The 22096-nt window shown below is 47.6% G+C and overlaps 7 protein-coding genes across 7 annotated transcripts; 4 read left to right on the forward strand and 3 right to left on the reverse strand.

The window, feature by feature from the left end:
- Window positions 1–737: 737 nt before the first annotated feature.
- Window positions 738–6684, forward strand: TRV_01197 (uncharacterized protein; the record flags this gene model as incomplete). Its single annotated transcript, XM_003024582.1, has 4 exons — window positions 738–748; window positions 820–840; window positions 921–6326; window positions 6387–6684. The coding sequence occupies 4 exons, from the start codon at window positions 738–740 to the stop codon at window positions 6682–6684; spliced, it is 5736 nt and encodes a 1911-aa protein (XP_003024628.1).
- An 884-nt stretch (window positions 6685–7568) lies between these two features.
- TRV_01198 (uncharacterized protein) lies at window positions 7569–9200 on the reverse strand (the record flags this gene model as incomplete). Its single annotated transcript, XM_003024583.1, has 1 exon — window positions 7569–9200. The coding sequence occupies one exon, from the start codon at window positions 9198–9200 to the stop codon at window positions 7569–7571; it is 1632 nt and encodes a 543-aa protein (XP_003024629.1).
- A 1415-nt stretch (window positions 9201–10615) lies between these two features.
- Window positions 10616–11968, reverse strand: TRV_01199 (uncharacterized protein; the record flags this gene model as incomplete). The annotated part of the gene is made up of 2 exons (XM_003024584.1): window positions 10616–11531; window positions 11670–11968. The coding sequence occupies 2 exons, from the start codon at window positions 11966–11968 to the stop codon at window positions 10616–10618; spliced, it is 1215 nt and encodes a 404-aa protein (XP_003024630.1).
- A 472-nt stretch (window positions 11969–12440) lies between these two features.
- On the forward strand, window positions 12441–13734 carry TRV_01200 (uncharacterized protein; the record flags this gene model as incomplete). Its single annotated transcript, XM_003024585.1, has 3 exons — window positions 12441–13278; window positions 13374–13619; window positions 13685–13734. 3 exons carry the CDS (start codon window positions 12441–12443, stop codon window positions 13732–13734), a joined length of 1134 nt encoding a protein of 377 aa, XP_003024631.1.
- Window positions 13735–14092: 358 nt separating this feature from the next.
- TRV_01201 (inositol phospholipid biosynthesis protein Scs3, putative) lies at window positions 14093–15031 on the reverse strand (the record flags this gene model as incomplete). The annotated part of the gene is made up of 1 exon (XM_003024586.1): window positions 14093–15031. One exon carries the CDS (start codon window positions 15029–15031, stop codon window positions 14093–14095), a length of 939 nt encoding a protein of 312 aa, XP_003024632.1.
- Window positions 15032–16682: 1651 nt separating this feature from the next.
- Window positions 16683–18609, forward strand: TRV_01202 (uncharacterized protein; the record flags this gene model as incomplete). The annotated part of the gene is made up of 4 exons (XM_003024587.1): window positions 16683–16910; window positions 17065–17085; window positions 17146–17442; window positions 17617–18609. The coding sequence occupies 4 exons, from the start codon at window positions 16683–16685 to the stop codon at window positions 18607–18609; spliced, it is 1539 nt and encodes a 512-aa protein (XP_003024633.1).
- Window positions 18610–20408: 1799 nt separating this feature from the next.
- Window positions 20409–20510, forward strand: TRV_01203 (uncharacterized protein; the record flags this gene model as incomplete). Its single annotated transcript, XM_003024588.1, has 1 exon — window positions 20409–20510. One exon carries the CDS (start codon window positions 20409–20411, stop codon window positions 20508–20510), a length of 102 nt encoding a protein of 33 aa, XP_003024634.1.
- Window positions 20511–22096: the final 1586 nt, after the last annotated feature.

Below are 22096 nucleotides of genomic sequence, written 5' to 3' on the forward strand. Positions count from 1 at the left end.
GGGTGGTCACGTGTCCATAATAGCGGCGCAGGGTTGTAAGGGGGGCGCCGCGCCATGCCGAAAGGGGACTAGCGGTGGAGCCTGCCGCGCCAGAGAAAAAAAGACGCTGGGCCCCCGATGATATAAACATGCTGCGCGACCTCGATAGAAAATTATTCTCTGAACCCGGCACGCCCAAACAGCTTCCCTTTTCTGCACTGCCTCTCGCCCCCCTCCCTCCCCTTCCCACCACACACTCACCCGCGCCATACACCCACAGCCCTGCGCGGCCTGACTAAGGCTTCAAGCTCGCCCGTCCTCCCGCCTGGCCCGTCTACTCCTTTTGCGCTGGCGAGCGAAAGTACTCTAATATCTACTTCGGCCAAAGGGGCCATGCTTCCCCCCAGCGGCCGCTTTCTACTTCCATAGAGGTCGCTGTGGTCCGCCCTATGAGCACGCTCCTCGCAGGCAACGTCTAATCTAACGCGCTTCTTCTTCTTTTTTTTTTTTATTACTTCACTTTCCCGCCTTTCTTCACTTTTAACACTTCCTGCCCTGGCTTTTTCTTTTTCCCATCTTTTTTTTTTTTTAATTTCGCTTTCATTCGATGACAGGAATGACAATCAGTTGGCTGCTGTGCTTAACCATTTCTACTTAACTCTTCCTTGCCCGGCGCCAACTTTGAGAGGACGACCTTTTTATCTACATCGCTTTAGCGCGTCGAAAGTGAAAAAAGAGCAAAAAAAGGCGAAAAAAAGATGGGTTCAAGGTTAGTGGCGACCCAATCACGGGGCTTCTTCAAGCACCCACTTTGCTGACTCATACTGACCTTTACCATAGCCGGCTAGATCGATTAGTCACGTGAGTAACGCTTTTTAGATGACTAAGAAAGATATTGAACAAAACTGACCATGGTCACATGACTATCTTCACCACCATAGCCTTCTAGAGACAGGGAGCACACAGGTCATCAGGAACACAGCGGCCCAGCAGCTAGCGGACGTGCAGAAGCAGCACCCAGATGAGCTGTTTAACCTTCTAGGGCGTATACTCCCGTATCTTCGGTCAAAATCATGGGATACCCGGACAGCTGCGGCCAAGGCCATTGGTGGCATAGTCTCCTTTGCAGAGAAGCTGGACCCCAATGCGGATGACGATGATGATAATAATAATGATATAACTACCACCGAGGCCGAGGTCAAAGATGAGGCTGAAAAGGAAAATGAAGGAGCATCGGAAGAGCTGCTGGATCTTGAGACCCTGGACATAGTCTCCGTTCTTAAACATGGCCACAAGCTGCTCGGAAGTGGTGGGAAGGAATATGAATATGCAGTTGCTGGCTTAGACCCTATTTCTAGGTTACAGCAACAAAAGAAGACGCTGAAAGGGCGGTTGGGCCTTGCTGGCGATTATCCTCAAGAAAATCTCATCCATGATACCGAAATGTCCAATGGTTCTCAACAGAGGAAGCCAAGCCAGATACAGATGCCCCCACCTCCACTGGACACTTCTGTCGGCGGCCCTGCTCGGTCACAGCATCCATTTAACCGCGACTCTCCACTAGAGGAGGCTCCTCCCTCGGCTAACGGTGATGATCATGGCCTCAGCAAACGACAGCTTAACCAGCTGAAACGGAAGAACAAACAGACAGCGAAACTTGGTGCCAATAAGATCCGTATTGTTGATCTAGCAGTTCGAAAGGGGTCTGACGCTGGGTCTACACCAACTGAAGTATCTACTCCTCACCCGGTCAAGAAGGAAAATGGAGATGACGACCATGACATCAAGGATGATTACTTTTCCATCAAGAGAGAAGGTCCAGATGATGACTCAAAGCTTGTAAAGGAGTTTAAGGGCACCGTGGTCCCCGAGAAGCCATTTATTCAGAGCAGCTCTTCAGATGGACAAGACATTGAATGGCCGTACGAGCGGATGTGTGAAATTTTAATGGTGGATCTATTTGACCAGAATTGGGACATCCGTCACGGGGCTGCCATGGGCCTGAGAGAAGTTATTCGTGTCCAGGGCCATGGTGCCGGCAGACAGTATGGCAAGACACGATTGGAGAATGATGCGTTAAATCATCGTTGGCTGGGCGACCTTGCCTGCCGTTTACTCTGTGTCTTCATGCTGGACAGATTCGGTGACTACATTTCAGACAATGTCGTAGCACCCATCCGAGAGACTGTAGGACAGACGATGGGTGCTCTCTTGTCTCATTTGCCAGACGCATCCGTCACTCGCGTCTATCATATTCTTCATAGGATGGTAATGCAAAACGATCTGGACCTTGACAAACCCATCTGGGAAGTCTGCCATGGTGGTATGATTGGTTTAAAGTACCTTGTCGCTGTCCGCACTGATATTCTCATGAAAGAATCCAATGTACTGGATGGAGTCATTGAGGCAGTAATGAGGGGACTGGATAACTACGATGACGACGTCCGTGCTGTTAGCGCAGCAACCTTGATACCCATTGCAGACGATTTTGTTAAACTTCGTGGCGGTTCTTTAGGCGCTTTGATAGAGGTGGTGTGGAACTGTCTATCAAACTTACAAGACGATCTTAGCGCCAGCACGGGGTCGGTTATGGACCTCCTTGCGAAGCTTTGTACATTCCCTCAAGTTCTGGAGGCCATGAAACAAAATGCCGTACACGACTCCAACTCCTCCTTTGGAAACTTGGTTCCTAGGCTATTCCCGTTCTTGCGTCACACTATATCCAGTGTTCGATCTGCGGTCCTGAGAGCATTACTGACATTCCTTGAACTGGATACCGATGGCCAAAATACCTGGGTTGACGGCAAGTCGCTTCGACTTATATTCCAGAATTTGCTTGTTGAACGCAATGAGGCGGTGCTCAAGTTGTCGCTACAAGTATGGTGCGAAATGCTTAAGGTGGCCGAAAATCATAGATTGATGGACGGCGACCAGCTAGTTGGATCGTTACAGCCTCTTATAACCGCAACCATGAATCCATTTGGTGTTCCACGATACCCAATCCCGATGGATGCCTGCTTGTTCATCCGCCCCTCTGGGCTACCTTACACTTCTGCCCCTGCAGGGCCTCGACGTCAATCACCAAATACTCAAGTCGATCCTCAGCCCCCTGCCCGTGGCCGAAGACGCAAAGTTGAAAAGCAGGAGCCACCACCGGTCAACTCACACAACGTTGACGGTCACATGTTGCAGGGAGACATTGATTTAGTTGGCTTGGACACGATGATAAGATCAAAGATATATGCTGCTTCCGCTCTCGGCCGGTTTTTGAAAATATGGCAGGTTGTGAACGGTTCAGATTTATGGCAAGGGATACTGCCTTGCCTCAACTGGCCTGGATCCTCGTCTCAATTGGCTGCAGCCATGGTGATAGAGGAATACGCAAAGAATCGTGATCCAAACTCTCCATGTCCCCCAGTCCTGTCCCAGTGGCTGAACCCATTACTCGAAAACGAGCGACCACTATGGTACAGTGATATTGCGTGTTACTTGCAAATCTCCAGATCACAATGCCATTCTCTTCTTAATACTTTCCGAGACCATGCGCATGTATCGCCTTCCAAACTACCTACCTTAGCTGTCGTTGTCCAAGGAGAGCCAGAAGCAGGACCAAACGCCTTTTCAATTCGAGATGCTGAAAAAGTTCTCGGATCTGACTTTGAACGCCTTAAAAGGGAACTGACTCCTACCCAGAGGCTGACAGCACTGCAAGTGCTTAATGACTCGCGCCAAACTGCCCAAGCTACTGTTGAAGAAGCGAAGGAAATCAAAGAACAACGGGACATGCGCATCAGAGCGGTAATTGCTAGCTCGCTTGTTTCTCTCCAGAACATTCCCAAGAAACCAAGCTACCTTATCAAAGCCATAATGGATAGCATTAAAAAGGAAGAAAATGCGGAACTGCAAAAGAGATCAGCTACTGCCATCTCGTCCTTGGTAGAGTACTACACCAGTGCCGCCAAGCGTGGTCCTGTCGATAAGATTATTGGCAACCTCGTCAAGTTCTGCTGTGTTGACACTACGGAGACTCCGGAGTTTCATCATAATGCCCATTTAGAAAAGGCCGTGCTATCTCTGCGCAAGGAGGAAGATAAACGAGACCCGGTTGATACCGTTAAGTTTGAGAAGGAATCGAAAGAGGCGAAAGTTATGCGTCGTGGTGCCAAGGAGGCATTGGAACAGTTGGCTGGGAAGTTTGGAGCTCAACTGTTTGATAAGGTTCCAAATATAGCCAGCTTGATACAGAACCCTGTTCGAGAAGCTTTATCTGGTGATCTACCTGCCGATATCAGAGATCCATCGAATACGCTTGGCCAGGAAACCGTCGACGGCCTGTCAACTCTACGAGCCTTGGTTCCCAAGTTCGACCCCGGGCTATACCCGTGGATCATCCAACTTATGCCCATCATTGCGAAGTCGCTCCAAAGTGAACTTTCTGTCATTCGGTATGCTGCTGCTAAGTGTTTTGCTACGCTATGCAGTGTTATCCCCGTTGATGGCATGACAATGCTTGTTGAGAAGGTGTTGCCCACTATCAACAATGCGCTAGACGTCCACCACAGACAAGGAGCTATCGAATGTATCTACCATCTGATCCATGTCATGGAGGACCAGATTCTCCCATATGTGATTTTCTTGATTGTCCCTGTACTTGGGCGCATGAGCGATTCAGACAATGATGTGCGACTTTTGGCAACCACAGCTTTCGCAACCTTGGTCAAACTCGTTCCACTCGAAGCTGGAATTCCGGACCCACCAGGTCTCTCCGAAGACTTACTCAAAGGTAGAGATCGCGAAAGACAGTTCATGGCTCAGATGCTGGATGTACGGAAGGTTGAACCGTTCCAAATCCCGGTTGGTATCAAGGCTGAACTTCGTTCCTACCAGCAGGAAGGTGTTAATTGGCTTGCCTTCTTGAACCGCTACAACCTCCACGGCATCCTTTGCGACGATATGGGTCTCGGAAAGACTCTACAGACTCTTTGCATTGTTGCTAGTGACCATCATCTACGCGCTGAAGAATTTGCTAAAACAGGGGCTCCGGAGGTTCGTCGGCTACCATCTTTGATTATCTGCCCTCCCAGTGTTTCTGGTCACTGGCAACAAGAGATAAAACAATACGCCCCCTTCATTTCATGCGTTGCTTATATGGGACCACCGGCTGAGCGAGCAAAGGTTCGACCACTTCTAGACACGGTAGATATCGTGATCACCTCCTACGACATCTGCAGAAATGATAGCGATGTCCTTACCAGCATCTCATGGAATTATTGTGTTCTTGATGAAGGCCATCTGATCAAGAACCCGAAGGCCAAAATCACACTAGCAGTCAAGAGTATCGTCAGCAACCATCGCTTGATTCTGTCCGGAACACCAATTCAGAACAACGTCCTGGAACTATGGTCCCTCTTTGATTTCCTGATGCCAGGTTTCCTCGGTACAGAAAAAATATTCCTTGAACGGTTCGCAAAGCCAATTGCTGCTAGTAGGTTCAGTAAATCATCTTCCAAGGAGCAGGAAGCGGGTGCATTGGCAATTGAGGCCTTGCACAAGCAAGTTCTTCCCTTCTTACTGCGTCGTCTGAAGGAAGAGGTCTTGAATGATCTTCCTCCAAAGATTTTGCAGAATTATTACTGTGACCTCAGCGATCTCCAACGGAAACTGTTTGAAGATTTCACCCAGAAAGAACAGAAAGATATTGCCAATAAGGTGGGCAGCAGTGATAAGGAAGCTAAGGAACACATCTTCCAAGCATTGCAGTACATGAGACGGCTTTGCAACTCCCCAGCGCTGGTGATGAAAGAGGGACATAAACAATACCACCAAGTCCAGAAGCTTCTCGCCTCGAAGAACTCAAACATTCGAGATATTGCCCATGCCCCAAAACTTAGCGCACTCCGCGATTTGCTTATTGACTGTGGTATTGGTGTTGATCCTTCAGCTGAAGGAGAACTAGCCACCGGTGCAAGCTACGTCAGCCCGCATCGTGCCTTGATCTTCTGTCAAATGAAGGAGATGCTTGATATTGTGCAAAACGATGTCCTTAGAAAGCTGCTACCCTCCGTCCAATTCCTTCGTCTTGACGGAAGCGTAGAAGCAACCAAGCGGCAGAATATCGTCAATCAGTTCAATACGGATCCCAGTTATGATGTTCTTCTCCTTACTACGAGTGTTGGAGGTCTCGGACTAAACTTGACCGGTGCCGATACCGTCATTTTTGTTGAACATGATTGGAATCCCCAAAAGGATATCCAGGCCATGGACCGTGCCCACAGAATTGGTCAAAAGAAGGTCGTTAATGTCTATCGGTTGATTACCCGTGGCACTCTTGAAGAAAAGATTCTAAAGTACGTTATAAATTTTTATCTATACTGGTTTTTGTGTTCTGATTGCTAATTATACAATAGTCTGCAACGCTTCAAGATTGACGTGGCTTCGACTGTCGTCAATCAACAAAACGCGGGACTAAGCACCATGGATACTGACCAACTTCTTGATCTCTTCAACCTAGGTGAAACCGCCGACTCGGCTGAAAAACCAACCCAGGATGGAGCCGGCAATGAAATTGACATGGTCGACATTGATGGCGAAGTCAAAGAAAAGGGGAAGAAGGGCTGGCTCGATGATCTAGGTGAGCTATGGGATGACCGCCAATACGAGGGAGAATACAACCTCGACTCTTTCCTGGCGTCTATGAAACGTTAAACCGCAAAAGCGCCGCGCCATACTTTCTCAGCAGAAACGCTGCATCTATTCCAATTTACACGAGACGATAACCCGAGACCCATGACTCCCATTTTTCAATCTGTTTTGGACGCATTTTCTTCTATTTCCTTTTTTTTATTTTATTTTCTGAACTTTCTCCTCTGCTCCTTTCTATTTCCTGCTCAACCTGATTTAACATTTTTTCTGGGTATACGGCAATCATGCCTTTAAAATAAATACCCCTGATACCTCTGCCTACATCATTATACGGCGTCTGGTCAAGAATAAGGGCAAGAAAAAAAGGTGTTAGTAGGATATTTCTATTGTAATAGCCCACCTCTTCTCTTCTTTACTTTTATAAAGATTCCTTGTACAAGTATGATGTTATGTTGAATAGGGCTAATGAGGGTGAGGGTGCGCGTCTGGTTTTTCACGGCCTTTCTTTGCTACATTATTTGATTGGAATTAAGTACAATAGACATGAAGGCACAGAATTCATAATAAAGTATACTACGAACTGTTATTATTCACTTATTTGGAATCTTTATTTCCCTTTCCCTATGGTTTTTATGGCATTTAGCTAAAGCTCCCTCTGAAGATAGATGGCCAGGTAATACAAACATGTAGAAAATAATCCTATAAAACTCCTCCCACCCCCATTTCCTAAAACACAACCAAATCCAGAAAGAAAGATAGAAAAAGAAGAAAGAAACCAGGACTGTGTCCATAAAAACTCCAACACCTTACCAGTACACATCTTGATTCAGAGCTAATGGGGAAAGATTGCGAGGATATTTTCGCCAATGTAACATAATGGATGGCACACTGGACTTAAGAAAAATTGGCCTTAGGGGACGGGAAGGGTTTTAATTCCCCTTGCTGGTTCAATGTCGGATTTTGGGAGTTGCAAGGAAGTTCAGCCGACTAAGAGTGAGTCCTTTACCTTTCTGAACTTTGCTGACAGGAGTACCACGCTTTGGGGTCACAGTGGCAGGTAAACGTCTCTTGACTGGACTAGGCGTTTGCATAGCTGGAGGTGTTGTAGGATTTTGTTTAAGACGCTTGATGAATCGGTCATCGCGCGGGGTATGAGGCTCTTCATCCGTATCATCACGACGCCGTTTCTTGTTTGTAATCCCGTGTGGGATAGGAGGGCGCTCCAGACCTGGTTGAAACTCGCCTGTCCTCAGAGGGGAGCCGTTTTCTTGAGCAGTAGGTGACGGGAGTTTAAAGGTGAAGCCAGGAACTCTCCTTTCGTGCGGCGGAGTGGTTGGTGGAAGAGTCGGGTAGAGAACATCCCGAGGGCCACTACCTTGTGATTTTGAAGCAACAGCCGAGGGAGATGAATCATTGCAAGCATCCCGAAGTTTTGTGCTGGCCGAGAAATCCACGGTCTTCTTTGACGACGGGATACTTATTGAGGATTTAAAGCTATCGGATAAGCCAAGTAGCTTTGTGTCAAAGTCCGCTCGTGGTAAAGGCTGGTGGGTACCAGCAGCAATCTTCTCAGGGTCATTGGAAAAGAGGGGTTGTGGCCGACGGAGGATGGATTTCAGCTGGGGCATATTAGACTTGTACTTAATATCTGTCTGTGGGGTTTTGGGGGCCGAAAACAAGGATCTGCGCGCCGGTGAACGTGATATAGATTGGGCCTTCACAGTATGGGGGTATTTAATGCTTGTAGCAGGGGCAATTGTGGGCTTCTGCGGTGTAGTGAACTTGGATTTTTCCAAGGGAACTGGATTTGAAGGCGGCTTGTTCTGAACCTGTGAACTCTCACCAGACAAGGGAGTCCGGGTAGATTGGCTAGCACTTGCTTGACCCCCTCGCCGCGGGATAGAGGGGCGTGTAGCGGCCGCTCTAGAAGCCGGCGTGATTCGAGTTTTAGTTGGGACGTCCTTTTCAGGGTCACCAAGTTGAGCCTTTGAGATTGTGCGTTTAAGGGCCTTGGCCGGAGACGTTTTATTGGGTTCAACACGAGCTCTAAAAGCAGACGGGTGGCCCTCGATGGAGTCCATCTTTCGGAACTGGGCCATATGAGCTGAGCTGAAACGTCCTGCAATACCCTTGGGCTTCGCAATTTTCCGGGACGTTGGCTGAGCTTCAGCCTCCACGTCCTTACCCTTTTGCGCGTTTTTTTCCATCACCATTTGGGACTTAATCCTTGCAGCTTCCTCTCGAAGGCTTTCCATCAATTTCTTTGCCTCCTGGCTAAGTTGGGATTCTCCACAAGAAAATTTGAAATCGAAACTCATCTTGCTGAGCTCATCGACATTTGAAATCCTTCCCTTAGATGGTGTGTTTATTATAGAAGGCACCGACTGATTTGGACCTTTTGAATTATCATGGATGGGCCGGAACCCCAGCTGGAGCCCTGAATCCGGCTGCTTGGTAGTGCTTTGCTGGACCTTACTAGGATGCATTTCTCCCACGCTAGGTTTGATAGCGCTGTGATTTTCCGGAGTTTTGGGGGTGATTTTGTTTTTGGTTGTTGATGGTGGGACTGGAGTCGACATGGCCTTAGAGGGGTCTGTTTTGGGCGTAGAAGGAACTGATTCAAGGAGCTTTTTGGTTTCTGCAGAGGGGTCCGTCTCACATCGCTGAGCCAAACGCTTAGACGGAGAACGCTTGATGCTCGTGTCAATAGGCTGAAAAATGATAGTTAGCACTTTATTCCGCCCTGAAGGATAGATTTCATGAGGATATGTTGCGTAGTTCTCACTTCAATTGCCGGCGTCTGGCCTCTTAATCGAGCAGACCTGCGGGTTGCCATGGCAAAGAACGACGCCCGCTCAAATCACAAACAATCTAATCGGATAATGACCGTCGGCTTGGAAAAGGGAATATTCGAATAATGTGTGTTGACTGTACGTGCGGAGATGAGGAGTTGTCTAGATGCTGCTTTGCTCGTCGAGCGCGCGATGTCTTCTTGTCTTCCTCCACTCTTGACGTTCGTTGTTGTGGATGTAACGGATTCGGTAGAAAGTAAACAAACCACGGCTTAGGTAAGCTGATGTCACGAGTAACAAACAGTGCAAACAAATGACATAACCAAAGCCTGATTAGTCATCATAGTGGACGTCATTTGCCAGACCGTCAAACGTCAAACCTCAAACGCCAAACACGAGATTCGCAACCAAGTTCCCAGCGGTCTTCCATCATGATCGACAGCCTGTATTATTTTACATGAGATAGCGGAAGCCGATAACTGTTCCAGGCTAGAAACATCAGCAAGTAATAATAACAGCCCAAAACTCGACTTCGTTTCGCCACTAACTATTATTGGGGCAGTTCACTGCAGGACGGTGGCTGGTAGTGCGAGTTACAATACCAATCGGATAAGTACTAATACAGGCGTGGTACCCTGCAGCAGCCCTCTGCATTCATCTCTGGCTTGAAGTAATCAAACGACTTGCACAGCCCATGTTTTTCTTCAAGTTGTGATACAAACAAGCTCTGTCTGTCCGACATACCCAACTCCAACTCCCAGTTCAACTACATTACAAATGGCTACCACAGACTCGGGATACAGAGTCACAATGCAAGAATTATAAGCCGTCATACCCTCGGATAGCCGCAGCGACGTTGGCTTAACAATCCAAGTGACCTTTGTTGGCTGCCGTTGACAACTTCTCATCAATCGGCACCATCCAATGGTGTTCCACTCCAGGGATGTCCTCATTTCTAATTATAGCCATAACAATAATGTGCAATTTCTGCAGGGCATCTGTAATTCTTGACTGATGAGCACTAGCTGTGATACACGAATTCGGATTTTAGATTCCGCACAAGTTCTCGAGATCTGCAGCTCTCTGGCGTTTTGTTATGCGGAATTCGTTTGGCCTTTTTCACCCGCTCTGTTGAGTTCACCAGATTGAATGTAGTAAGGTGTTGGAGTTCGAGGAAGCTATGTGCTGTGACATCTATTCGCTCACAGCCCAAAGGGATAGGTCTCGTCCGCTCCAATATGGTCATGCGGCTGGTGTGTTACCAAAGATTTAACGGCCTCAGTTCTCTCAAACCAAATAAAGCCATCAAACTGGTCTGCAAGATCAGTCGACGAGTAATGTGAGGTACGTTCGGTCCTGGGGCGATAGATGACACCGATAAATCGCTCTAGCCGAGGCGACGCTATTTTCATGGCATGGAGCAGCTCGGCATTTGCGATATTTTTTCTGAGCTCAAGATAAAACACCTGCTTTTCTGACTGGTGAGCCAGGTATTCCCAAGAATCACTCCTCGAAGGCACAACATCCATGATATCCACATCCCCGCCCCATTCATGAGCTGCTGCGACTGTGCCGGTATGTGTACCACATCCAATCAGGGCAACATTGTCTCTGCCGAATTCTTCGCGACAAAGCTGGCCAATGTTCAGTTCTCCTCTGCGTCTTCCCATACTAGTATACCTAGCATCGCCAATGTGGCTATTGTGTGCCCAGACAATGACTTTGGATTCCGGCCCTTTGACATTGAGGATGCGTTTCAGAGTCTCGAACATGTGAGAGTCTCTAAGGGACCAAGAGTCCACCGAGCCTGAATACATTGCCCTGTAATACGCCTCCGCATCAGCTACAAGATATGCATTCTGTTCAGCACTGTGGAACTCATCTCCGCCTTGGTGAGCTGCTGTGTACTCCAAACGCTTCTGGAGAAGATCGCGGAGCATGTCAAGAACTGCTTCTTCGCATGTTTTCATTCCACTGTCAAGGTAACTTGCTAGTCCGTATTCTGTCGGATCTTCAACCCATGGCTGCAAACACCCATATCGCTGGCGAGCGAGCTTCGCCATATTTGGATCAATTGCATCCAGGTATTTGATGACAGCGTCTATGGATCTGCCCATACTGTACAAATCCAACCCATAAAACCCAACTCGACTGGTTGACGGACGACTGCGATTGTAGTCCCTCATCCAGTGCACCATATCTTGCACGTCTGAATTTTGCCACATCCAAGTTGGAAATCGCTGGAAGGCGGGTTACTCTGGGCGTTCAATCTTTGCTTTAACTCCTGAGCGTTGTCTAACGTATCTGTCTACTGCTTCTGAGTCTGGCCAATCTGCCTCGACAGTTACAGCATCAAATCCGTGATTCTGAATCAAGTGCTTGGTTATCTCCGCTCGAGCTTGATAGAACTCTGACGTGCCATGGGTTCCATCTCCAAGTAACACAACTGTGTACTTTCCCAGATGGTCGAATCGAGACCCAAATGAGTCGCTTGAAAGAGGCGGGAGGGCCTTTGCATTTGACTTGATAAGATCAACGAGCCTAGAAGCAGCCATAATATCTTATTGCAATCTAATTGAGCTGAGCATATATTGATCTCAGAGGAGGTTCAGCTTCAATACCGGTAGCCCTTGATTCAATACGGCTTTATCATAATAGAAATAAGACGAATAGGTCACGACCAGATGGACTACCATGGGTAATAAATAAATAGTAGGATGTTCAACTTGTGACGCCACTAATGACTTCATAAACTTAGTTATTTACCAAGTCCCCGGTGCCTTCCCTGTTTAACTACATGTCTATATTATTGAACGGAAGGACTACCACAAAACAATTCGAAGGAGAGAAGAGATGTTAACAACATAAGCTGAATCTCTCTGTCGACAAAACAGAACAGGGTGATTCATTTGAGAGCCATTAAGACCTCCTGTTGTCACTGCCTACCAGACTCACCATAGGGTTCAATCTCTTATTCGCAGACTGCCATACAAAGGGTCTAGCCCCAAAAAGCTCCAACCCGCGATAATGGATTTAGAAAGCACGGAAATCAAAACCAGGGTGGAAAGATTTGAGTCCGCTATGGAAAAAGTGTATGGCAATCATAGAGACGTTTCAGATCCGTCTGCCTGGACCCCTCCTCCAGCTCCAGGGGGCCATCGTGGCCGGTATCTATGGACAGATGCATTTGGAGTTGTAAACTTCCTGACATTGTACAAAATGCACTCCGATCTAAATGCTGAAAACGGATACCCAGAGAGATATCTCACATTCGCAGAACGACTTGTGGAGACCGTCCATGATGTTCTAGGAAGAACTCGAGATGGAACTTCCCGTCTACCAGGTGCCACTGATTCGGAGCCATTGGCTGGGGGGCTAAGAATTGGGAAAGTCCATGAGAGCGGTTCGGATGGCGATGGACAATACCACCACTATCTAACGCAATGGATGTTTGCTCTTAACCGGCTGTCAATGGCAACGGGAAATCCGACCTACAACAGACAGGCATATTCACTGGGCAAAGCTATTCATCCACATTTCTTCGTAGGAATCGGCACTCACAATCCTCGTATGGTATGGAAAGTAGCGATGGACCTTTCACATACCCTTGTTTCTAGCGAAGGAAATCTGGATCCGTTGGACGGATATATCACATTCTCCTTGGTCCAGGCATCGGCCAAGAAATTCGGGGATGGTGAAGTATTCGAGGAAGAAATATCCAACTACAAGAAGGTGTCTGACCGTAGGGGTCAGCATCACCCTTCACCGGATTTCCTTGATTTGGGAATGACTCTTGTCTCAGTCCAGTGGTTTTATAATGAAGACTGGGCTGTCACCTTAGCATCTCGGTGTTGCAACATTTTGAGTAAGTGGGAAATTTTACCACAAGAAGGGCACTTGCCAGTCAATAGCGACAATTCCCAGGAGTCTACAGAACTAAGCTTCTTCATGTTGTTATAGAATCTTTGTTTGATGAAGGGTATCACCTCAAGTTCGGCTCTAGCCGTCTCGCGTTCAGGGAATTTGGAGCTTGTCTCGGGGTTGAGTGTTTTAGGGCTACAGTAGGTCCGGATGGAGAGTTATATGACTACTTCAAGGAAATGTCAGATGCGATGATTGACCAATATAATGATGGCGACATACAGACTCCAGATGATCTGAAACCTATCACCAGAGTCATGTTCGCTTCTGCGCTAATTCCAGGGGGTAAGATAATCTCATCGATATTCTCACGTACTTCTTAAACCGTTCTACTTACACTTTATCTATAGCATTCCAAGCTGGTTTCTTTGGCCCAGAGCCTATCAAGATAGGAACCTAGCCGAAAAGAAGACGGTAGAAAGGGAAAATTGCAAGATGTTCATGGAAGAGAACGAAGTCTAGGCCCGTTGCTAATAATTACCTGTATATTATAATTATTGCGATGAACCAAGGGGACGGAATAACGAGTAGAGAGGACTCCAGGAACTCAAGCGCCGCTCCCAACCCGTGAGCGCAACCATGAACTATAAATGGATGCAGCAGCTAGATTTATTGTTAGGAAGGTATTAGTCTATTTCATTGATCTAAATTTATACTCCAGGAATGCCAATAAACCCGCGCCACGCTAGTAAAGAACGAGGCAGTATATGTACCAAATATACCGTAGCGAGAGCGAGGACCAAACCCGACATCTTTATTTAGGAAGAACTGTTAGTGAATGAAGGCGGGAATCCCAAGAGCACGGGAAGAAGCAGCTTGTAGACGAAAGGAGGTAATGGACTGACCTTTTCAAGCCATGTATGAAACCATATCCCTGTCATGAGTAACATCCACAAAGATAGACCCACAATTGTCCAAACGAATTTCCTAGAAAGCTCCGCAAGAAGCTCCCCGATATCATTAGGCCCACAGGCAGTAACCTGTTTATCCGTGGTCCTCTGCGCTGGCCCTCTAGCACCATTCACATTACCACTGCTGATAATGACCGAAGATCTGGTGCCCATCATCTCAAATATCAAAAATGCGCTTGCTAAAACAAGCATAAATGCATGGCCGCTCACATCGTGGCCACCTTTCCAGGTACCCCCTGAAGCTTTGCACAACACTGAGGTAAGGACCACAGCTGGAGGTAAGTCGGACTGTGAAGGATCATCAATCATTTGTTGTTGGATCAATTCGCATCTTCCACCAGTGGCAAGAAAACCGCGATCAATTATGGGGGCCCCAAAGCACCACTGTGTCGTCAAGATCCAGGAAAAAGTAACGAGTAAATAGCGAAGGAGGGCTTGTCCGACGCGTCGCAGGCGACAGTTTGCGGAGATCCTTTTACTGGTAAACGCTTCCTGCGTTAGAAGCAGTGATAGGAATGCTAGGCTCGTCCAGAGCCATCCGATTTTAACGAAATACACGTTGAAGGCATTTCCTTTCCGGGCAAAATAATTTACCGGCTCTTGAGACTGCGAAGATATCGATGATGGGCTAGAGGGGTTCGCGGTCGGTGATATTCGAGAGTAAATGGAGCCCAGAATAAGAGTTAGAGGGTAGATAGCAAGCAGGTGGGCGGGAGGTTGTGAACCAGTGTGAGTGACCGGTACTTTCGATTTCGGCACTTCTGATGCCAGATCGTTGGAAGCCATGTTTGATTAACTATCGCAAGGCCCAACTGTGGGCTTCAAAGGTGCGGATATTTAATGAAAGCACAGGAAAAGTAGTGCCGCATCTCTAAAGACTGTATAACTGCATGTGTGTCACTGTGACACGAGCTTCTTCAAGAGTCTGAAGCAGCTAGTTAACTAGTTGACGATGTCCTTTTTTTTTTTTAATTTGATGCCTTGAGAGCGCAAGAAAAAGTTGGATGTTGATGACGTTGAGATGGAAGTGGCACGTGATGAGCTTAGACTTCCGAGGTAAAAATAGCTTAACTCGAGCTCGACGTCGATTTTCTCCTTTCCACGAGACAGCACATTGTTGGTCTGGCTGGAGACAGAGGCACGGAAAGATAGGAAGAGAAAAGGGCATCCTGTGCTGGATGGGGAGTTCTGCTGCCTATGGGATAGCTGCTCTATCTTCTCGGAAACGGGCCTCCAGGTAGTCAGCTATCCTGGATGCTTACATCAAGGTCCCGCTATCCTTGCCTATAACTATGGAATGAAAATATTCCAATATCTCAGCGCCAGAGAAACAACATGGATGGTTAAGAGGTTGTTGGTACACATGCCACCAGGATGAATCCAGTGTGCAGCCCCGCCATTTTGGTGATAGGCAATAATACTGGCCCCTCCTCCCCTCCAAGGGGAGCGTTGGCGCTTTCAAAGTACACATGCATCAAAGAACCAGTTTAGGAGCCCTTGTTTACATCGAGGTTATCTCCCTATACCGCAGCACCGCCTTAACCTACTTCGGCCTTTATTGCTTCATTATCGGTCCTGGATACACATGTGCAACGCCTTTTCCGCCCCTTGCAGCTAATGTTTTCTCGAATCCAACCGGCAGATCTCCAGAGAGACGTAACAGTGTGCTTACAGGGCTCTCTTACCTCCTGTTATTTACTATGTTTTTTTCGAATTGTTTAGCTGGCCTAGGATGACGGAAGGGCACGCTGGCGAAGGATGCCAGTGGACCCCTCATGGCCCGGGAGCATTTGTTCCCATCTCGTCCTCCTTACCTTTTACTTTCCTTTTTATTTTTTAAAGTGACCTGTTCTTTCATCTAGGCTACACTTGATAGCAGAGCTCTTGAGTAGTAATAGCTCGTGTTGCTGGCGATATCAATGATCACCGACTCCTGCTCGGCACACTCTTCGAGCCCCACTGAGAGGGCTAACAGAGGACTCTTGGATACCACGGGGCCATCTCGGGGGACCGCAAGATGTTTCGCAATTACACGATGGAGATTAAATCACGTATTCAACGTCACAAGTATTGCCATAGTGCTACACGGGCAGATCGTGATGTACTTGGCGGCTACTACGGAACCTTGCCATGTACCATTTCTGTTTGAAGCTCTTTGAATAGCAGGGGATAATTTCTGCAGCTACGCCGTTTGCAAACTTCGAATCTGCAAAATTATCCCCTGTTTACTTGAAATTTCCAACCAGCCTCTAAAATGAGTGATGTGCTGCAGCATGCCATGCTTATATTGACCCTTATTTTCTGCTGCCTCGAGACTAACACTTTACCCCTGCCTGGCCCGTCGAGGGCGGACTTCTCGAATATAAGAAACTCCTGTATTCGAGATTCTTATCTTCTGGCTGAATGACCGTCTAGCACCTGCCCAAGATTGGTCTGAATGAGTGTCATTGGACTTCCTATAAAAGTCTTCGCCGCTGCTGTGACGCAATACGCCCTGGATGAGGAGCAGCTCGTCTCTTGCAAACGCGCTGACGACTACACCGTCATTATTGGCTATCCAGTATGTTGGGAAGGGCAATACGTTGGTGAGCGGGTGGCTTTGAAATGGACACTCCTTCGCCCTCAATGGTACATTGACCGCCTAGCGTTTACTTCTATCTCTGAGGTATCCACACCATCCTGGCTTTGTAACGCCACGACATGGTGACAAACAGCTCACCAACAGCCCTGGTGTCCCAGGGCGTTATTTTCTTTTTTTTATTTTTGCCTTTTGACCTTTGCTTTTATATTCTGTCTGCATATACTCCGATTCCCCACAGGAAAGGAATGAAGGCTTCGAAGTATTCGAGTAAAAAATATTACCGCCGTACTGCGCACGGATCATCTTGTTTCTGTACCAGAAGGAGAAAAAAGCAAAAGTCTGGGGCATCATATATACCGATAACCGATATAAGTACTCTGTGAAGTACACTCTTGATCTCCACGGCTTCCATACCTATCTACACTCGACCTCCTTCAGCCAGCTTTCTATCAACCTCCTTCTCACCAAGCGCAGCAACAAACATCTCTTAGGGATATTCATTTCCTTGCTTCCAGCCCTTTCATTATTCAACCACCCTTTTATCTCTTACGCAGACAACATTTCCAGCACTGCTAACAGATGCCTTCAGAAGGCGTCCCCAAGTGCCAGCGGTGTCGTAGGGACCACAAGAAGGTTAGATTGCTGTCGCATTACCCCTTTTACTTGAAAGCTCCTAACGACAGTCTAGTGCTCACCCGAGAACAGGCAATGGCCAGGGACAAAGTGTGACCGTTGTGAAAACTACGGTTACGAGTGTTCCGAAAATCTTATGGCGCGGAGATCGTCTCAGAAAGAAATGGACACATCACGGCCAGCTAACCGTCTTATGGAGGCCTATCCACATAATCGATTCTTTGGCTGTCCTCAAGAATTATCGCGACCATTACCTGTGCGCGCTCAAATCCCAGTTGTTGGAGTAATGAACCAGCAAACTCATTTTCAGTCCCCTTGGGCAGGGCTATTCGACTACCTCAGAAATATTGACTGGCTAAGCTTAACTTGTTCTCCTACCCCTATGGCTTCCAACCCCTTTTTTACAATGTTTCGTTCGTCTATCTGCCCAGTGCCTGATATTTCAGCAACACCGCTGGGCCAGCGATTAATGTATCTGGAAGCATTCGCGCAAAGTCAGAGATACATGCAGGACCCCTCGGTCGCCCTCTCTGCATCTCCACTAGAGACCTCCATCAATCTTATAGCTACCCGATTACAGAGGGACTTTCCCCGGATAGCTGGTATGTTCAGCTTCGATGAACTTGTCGTGATATGTGGAAACTATGTCCGTTACGGCTCCTACTGGAACGTGTTTCGGACTGCCCTCCAGACTGATGAAATCCTGCTTGTTGACCCTGCATTCTCATTCGATATGGACCTGCCAAAAACTACATTCGAGAGCGCCCAGCAAATATGGCTATGCCCTGAATTCGGGCTGAAGCAATTCTGTCAAAAGCTCTCTGGCGTCAGCCAGATGATTTCCGATCTGGCTCGAACTGAGCAACATTCAGAAGCACGGGCATTCCTCGCATCCAAGATACCCGATCGTATCGAGGAAGTACTTGGTCCTCAGGCTACTTCTTCAACAATACACAACTATCCTTCCCCCCTTTTCCCTCCAGATACGATGACAAGTTCCCCAGTCGAATTAACAGACGGCGATGTATATTCACCTTCCACTTCCGCGGGCGGCGATGGGTCCGAAGACGGCTATTCATTAGACGGGAGGGGATTCCAACCCATTACAGAGAATGGCCGCTACAATGATGCCTGCTTTTGGGGTAATTAACTGTCTTAGGGTATTTCCAACATCTCGGCGCAGTTTACATGGGAGATGGTGGGTGGGTAGGTGGCAGGGGAAAACATGACCATAACTATTCTTTCAAGATAGGTAATTTTCCGGGCGTTTGAATTCTCCCTGGTTTTTTGGGTTTTTTTTTTTTTTTTTTTTTTTCTTCACTTTTTCTTCTTGGGCGGATCTTTTCCTTACCGCAATCACTCTGTTTGCCTTGCCCCTAATGGTGCATTACTGTTGTTCACAATGATTTTATAATTTTTCATGTTTTAGCTGAATAGACAGACCATCGGGTGGATCACCATGACTATTCCAACTCCCTGCCTCGTCACAGGAGCTGCTATTCGTCGGAGAGCAGAAAGATGGGGTCTTCATTCTTGTATTCGTACGGTGGCTTGGGGCCTGGTATGACTTGCAGCCTGTCCGTTGCTCCGCTGCTAATGTGGGATCCATGAAAGCCGACGCCATGCAGCGGGAATAGATATTGCTGGGAGGTTTTACTAGCATGAAGTAGTAGAAAGTGTTTGATTGAGATTCAGCTCAGATCCCAAACTAGTTACCCCTTTTACCGCGTGAGTTGTCAGAATAATGACGTTCAGTCAGTATCTCTTGTTATTTCTCAAACAAATGCCTCTACTCCAGAGGAAGGTGGAATGAGATAAAAGCGCATTGGCTGTGGCCTATCTACATCTCGCAGCTTTTGGAATGCACCAGTCCTTTCGGCTTACTGGTTTCCCTGAGCAAGAGAAAGTTTGTGACAAAGGGGGCGGCGTACGGGAGCCTTGACTAAACCCAAATCTAATACACGTATCTCTCTACGGAGTATATTGTCAACAACTCATGGGCTTTCTGGTTCAAGAACCTAATCACCGGGCTGGTGGGCGGGCAGAGAGAAATATAACCAGGCGTAAGGAGCAGGATCCTTACTGACTCGCCAGCACATCGCCAATTAGCGGACAGTTACAGTCCCAAACACATCTGAACCCCAGCCACCAGAATTTGACGCTATGCGTGCGCTAATATAATATACCCTTGAATACGTCGGGCCAGCTGAGAAAACACTATACTTCTCCTTTTCTCATCATTTCATGTTCATATGCCCGCCTTATTTGGGTTAATGTCATGCAGGTATAGCGGCCAAGCTGAGGGGGCTTATCCTTGATACATGGTACTTGGTTTCCTGCCACTGGTTAGCATTTTACCCATGTCAGCTTCATCCAGAATGGCGGTACCTTACATGTTCTTTGAATTCCTCGAAATCTTTATTTTTGGATTAACTACAGCTCTATCAGGGATGATAGACGTATGTATGATGCGTAAAGGTAAGGTGAACCGTGTTCTCCGTAGGAAAGGGAGAAAACCATGTAAGGAAGAAAAAAAAAAAATTCAGCGCTAGTTAACGCACACAAAGGCCCATAACTGCAGAGGCTGTAAAATCCGTTAACAGTGAGACCATGGGTCAACAGTATTGGGATGTTCTGTGCTGCTGTCCCCATGCTCCTTTTTCCCTGCATACGGTCCATCAGCCATGACGGATTTTTGAGGGGTTGTATTTGTGCTTCGATTGTGGATGATATGTTCACCGCTAAACAGACCATAGTATAGGTACGCCGAGCATATAAAAAGTGGTAGAAATGGCGGGTTCCCCTACATTGGCCCAAGGTACTAGTGACGGCTTGGTGCATGCACGCCGCCTCTTTGCCAGCCTGTGGGTTCGATACTATTTCCCCTCTCGGTGAAAGGTACATGCAGGAGATGTTACATAATCTCTTTGGAGGGTACTCCGTATAGAAATGCTCAAGGGTACAGAAAAGGAAAAGAAAAAGAAAAAAAGAGAGAAGGAGAGAGAGAGAGAGAAGAAAGGGAGAGAAAAGTGTGACGGCACCGGATTTTGATAGCACCGGGAAATCCCCATTCGAAATGATCCAGGAAGTAATTCTCTGGTTGGGCAGATCACGATAGGAAATGCATGCCACCAACAAAATCAAGAGTGCTAGTTATGCAGGGAAACAGGTGAGAGCCTGGGGATCATGTGGCAAGGGTAACAAGACAGCAGGAGAGACTGAGCATGGGCGGCATCCTTGAAGCCTGATAGGCAGGGTAGGTTCCATTTTCAAACAAAGAAAACAAATGGCAGGAACAATACCTGGCTCCCTTCGACAGTGCAAACAGGGGGAAACAGAGCGAGGGGATCCCCCTGGAGTGAGGTTTCTGTGATCCTTGTGCTCTGTAACCGGTGTTTGCTTTTTGGGTCCCGAGTGTTTGGGACCAATTGGGATGGAAAGCTGTGAGCCGTAAGAGTGGGATTTGGGATAAATAGGGAAGACGAGAGAGGGTTGGGCGTTGTTCCGTCCGAGTAACCCGAGTAACCCCCTTGTTAAACTAGGAAGGTCGGTTTAGGAGAAGCGTGATGACGGCGAGAGTCGATGGTTTGAAATCATTCAGCCCCCTGAGTATAATAGGATATCCTATTACAACGCTTGTGCCTTCGAGTTCACAGGCCCCTTGTATCCCTTCAGCACACGCATGCTAATGCATGATACATGATCGCTTTCCCGGTCCTAGCCCTCCCAAGTCATCTCAAAAGCAAAAATAGCAGACGTATATATGGGGGCGGGTTACTCCGTATCGATCGCCAGGATGTCAAAATGGCGAGGTGCAGGTGACCTATAAACGAGAAGCGGGCTGTTCAGGAGTGGTACATGGTGGCCTCCCAGCAATCTGCCCAATCTATGTCACCCCGGATGCGTCTTCACATTTTGCCCTATAGTGGTGGGGTCTTGTGCCTCATAGAAACGTGGATGGATTGGCGAGACGTCCGGAGTATTCCAGGGCGGGGAGATCAGTCAATCCAAAGCCCTGTTTGTCCTTGTACGATCCGCATATGTATCTCATCTTCCAACGAGTCTAACACGCTTCTTTAAAGCCGCTTTCACTGATTGTCGGGAATTCAGAAATAAGGTTCAGGTCGGCTACTGAAGAATGGCTTTCGAGACCCGTCGGGTTGGAAGATTGCGTGTGGCATTGTTGGCGCCGGTGTCAAAGGATGATATGCGATTCTGATTGCGCCCCTTGACCCAATAGCCTGGCTGTTCGGGCCGGCAGTTCTAGTTCCGCCAAAAACCCACGAATGATATTGCTTCTTCGACTCTCCAGGCATGTCAGTTTGTTAGGCCCGTCTCAGCCATGTACTGCATCGTACACCATAATTCTATGCGTGGATGGGCCCGGTTTCCTCGTTTTGACTGTGTGACTGTGGCAGCTTTCAAACCCCGTCAAAAGAAAATGTGGCCAATAACCGATGCAAATCTGGTAAAGAGTCAGAGTTCCGTTACTCAGAACGTGGGGAGACAAGGCGAGTATATCATGTCTTGGAGCGGGATCCTCCAACTTAATTGGTGAAAAATAATTTCTCTAGGATAGCTATTGACTGGGCCTAAGATGCAAACGCCCTTAAACACAGCCAGGGTCGTATCTCGGA

This window comes from Trichophyton verrucosum, assembly GCF_000151505.1.
Source record: "Trichophyton verrucosum HKI 0517 chromosome Unknown contig00101_1.f1.exp, whole genome shotgun sequence".
NCBI classification, from domain to species: Eukaryota; Fungi; Ascomycota; class Eurotiomycetes; order Onygenales; family Arthrodermataceae; genus Trichophyton; species Trichophyton verrucosum.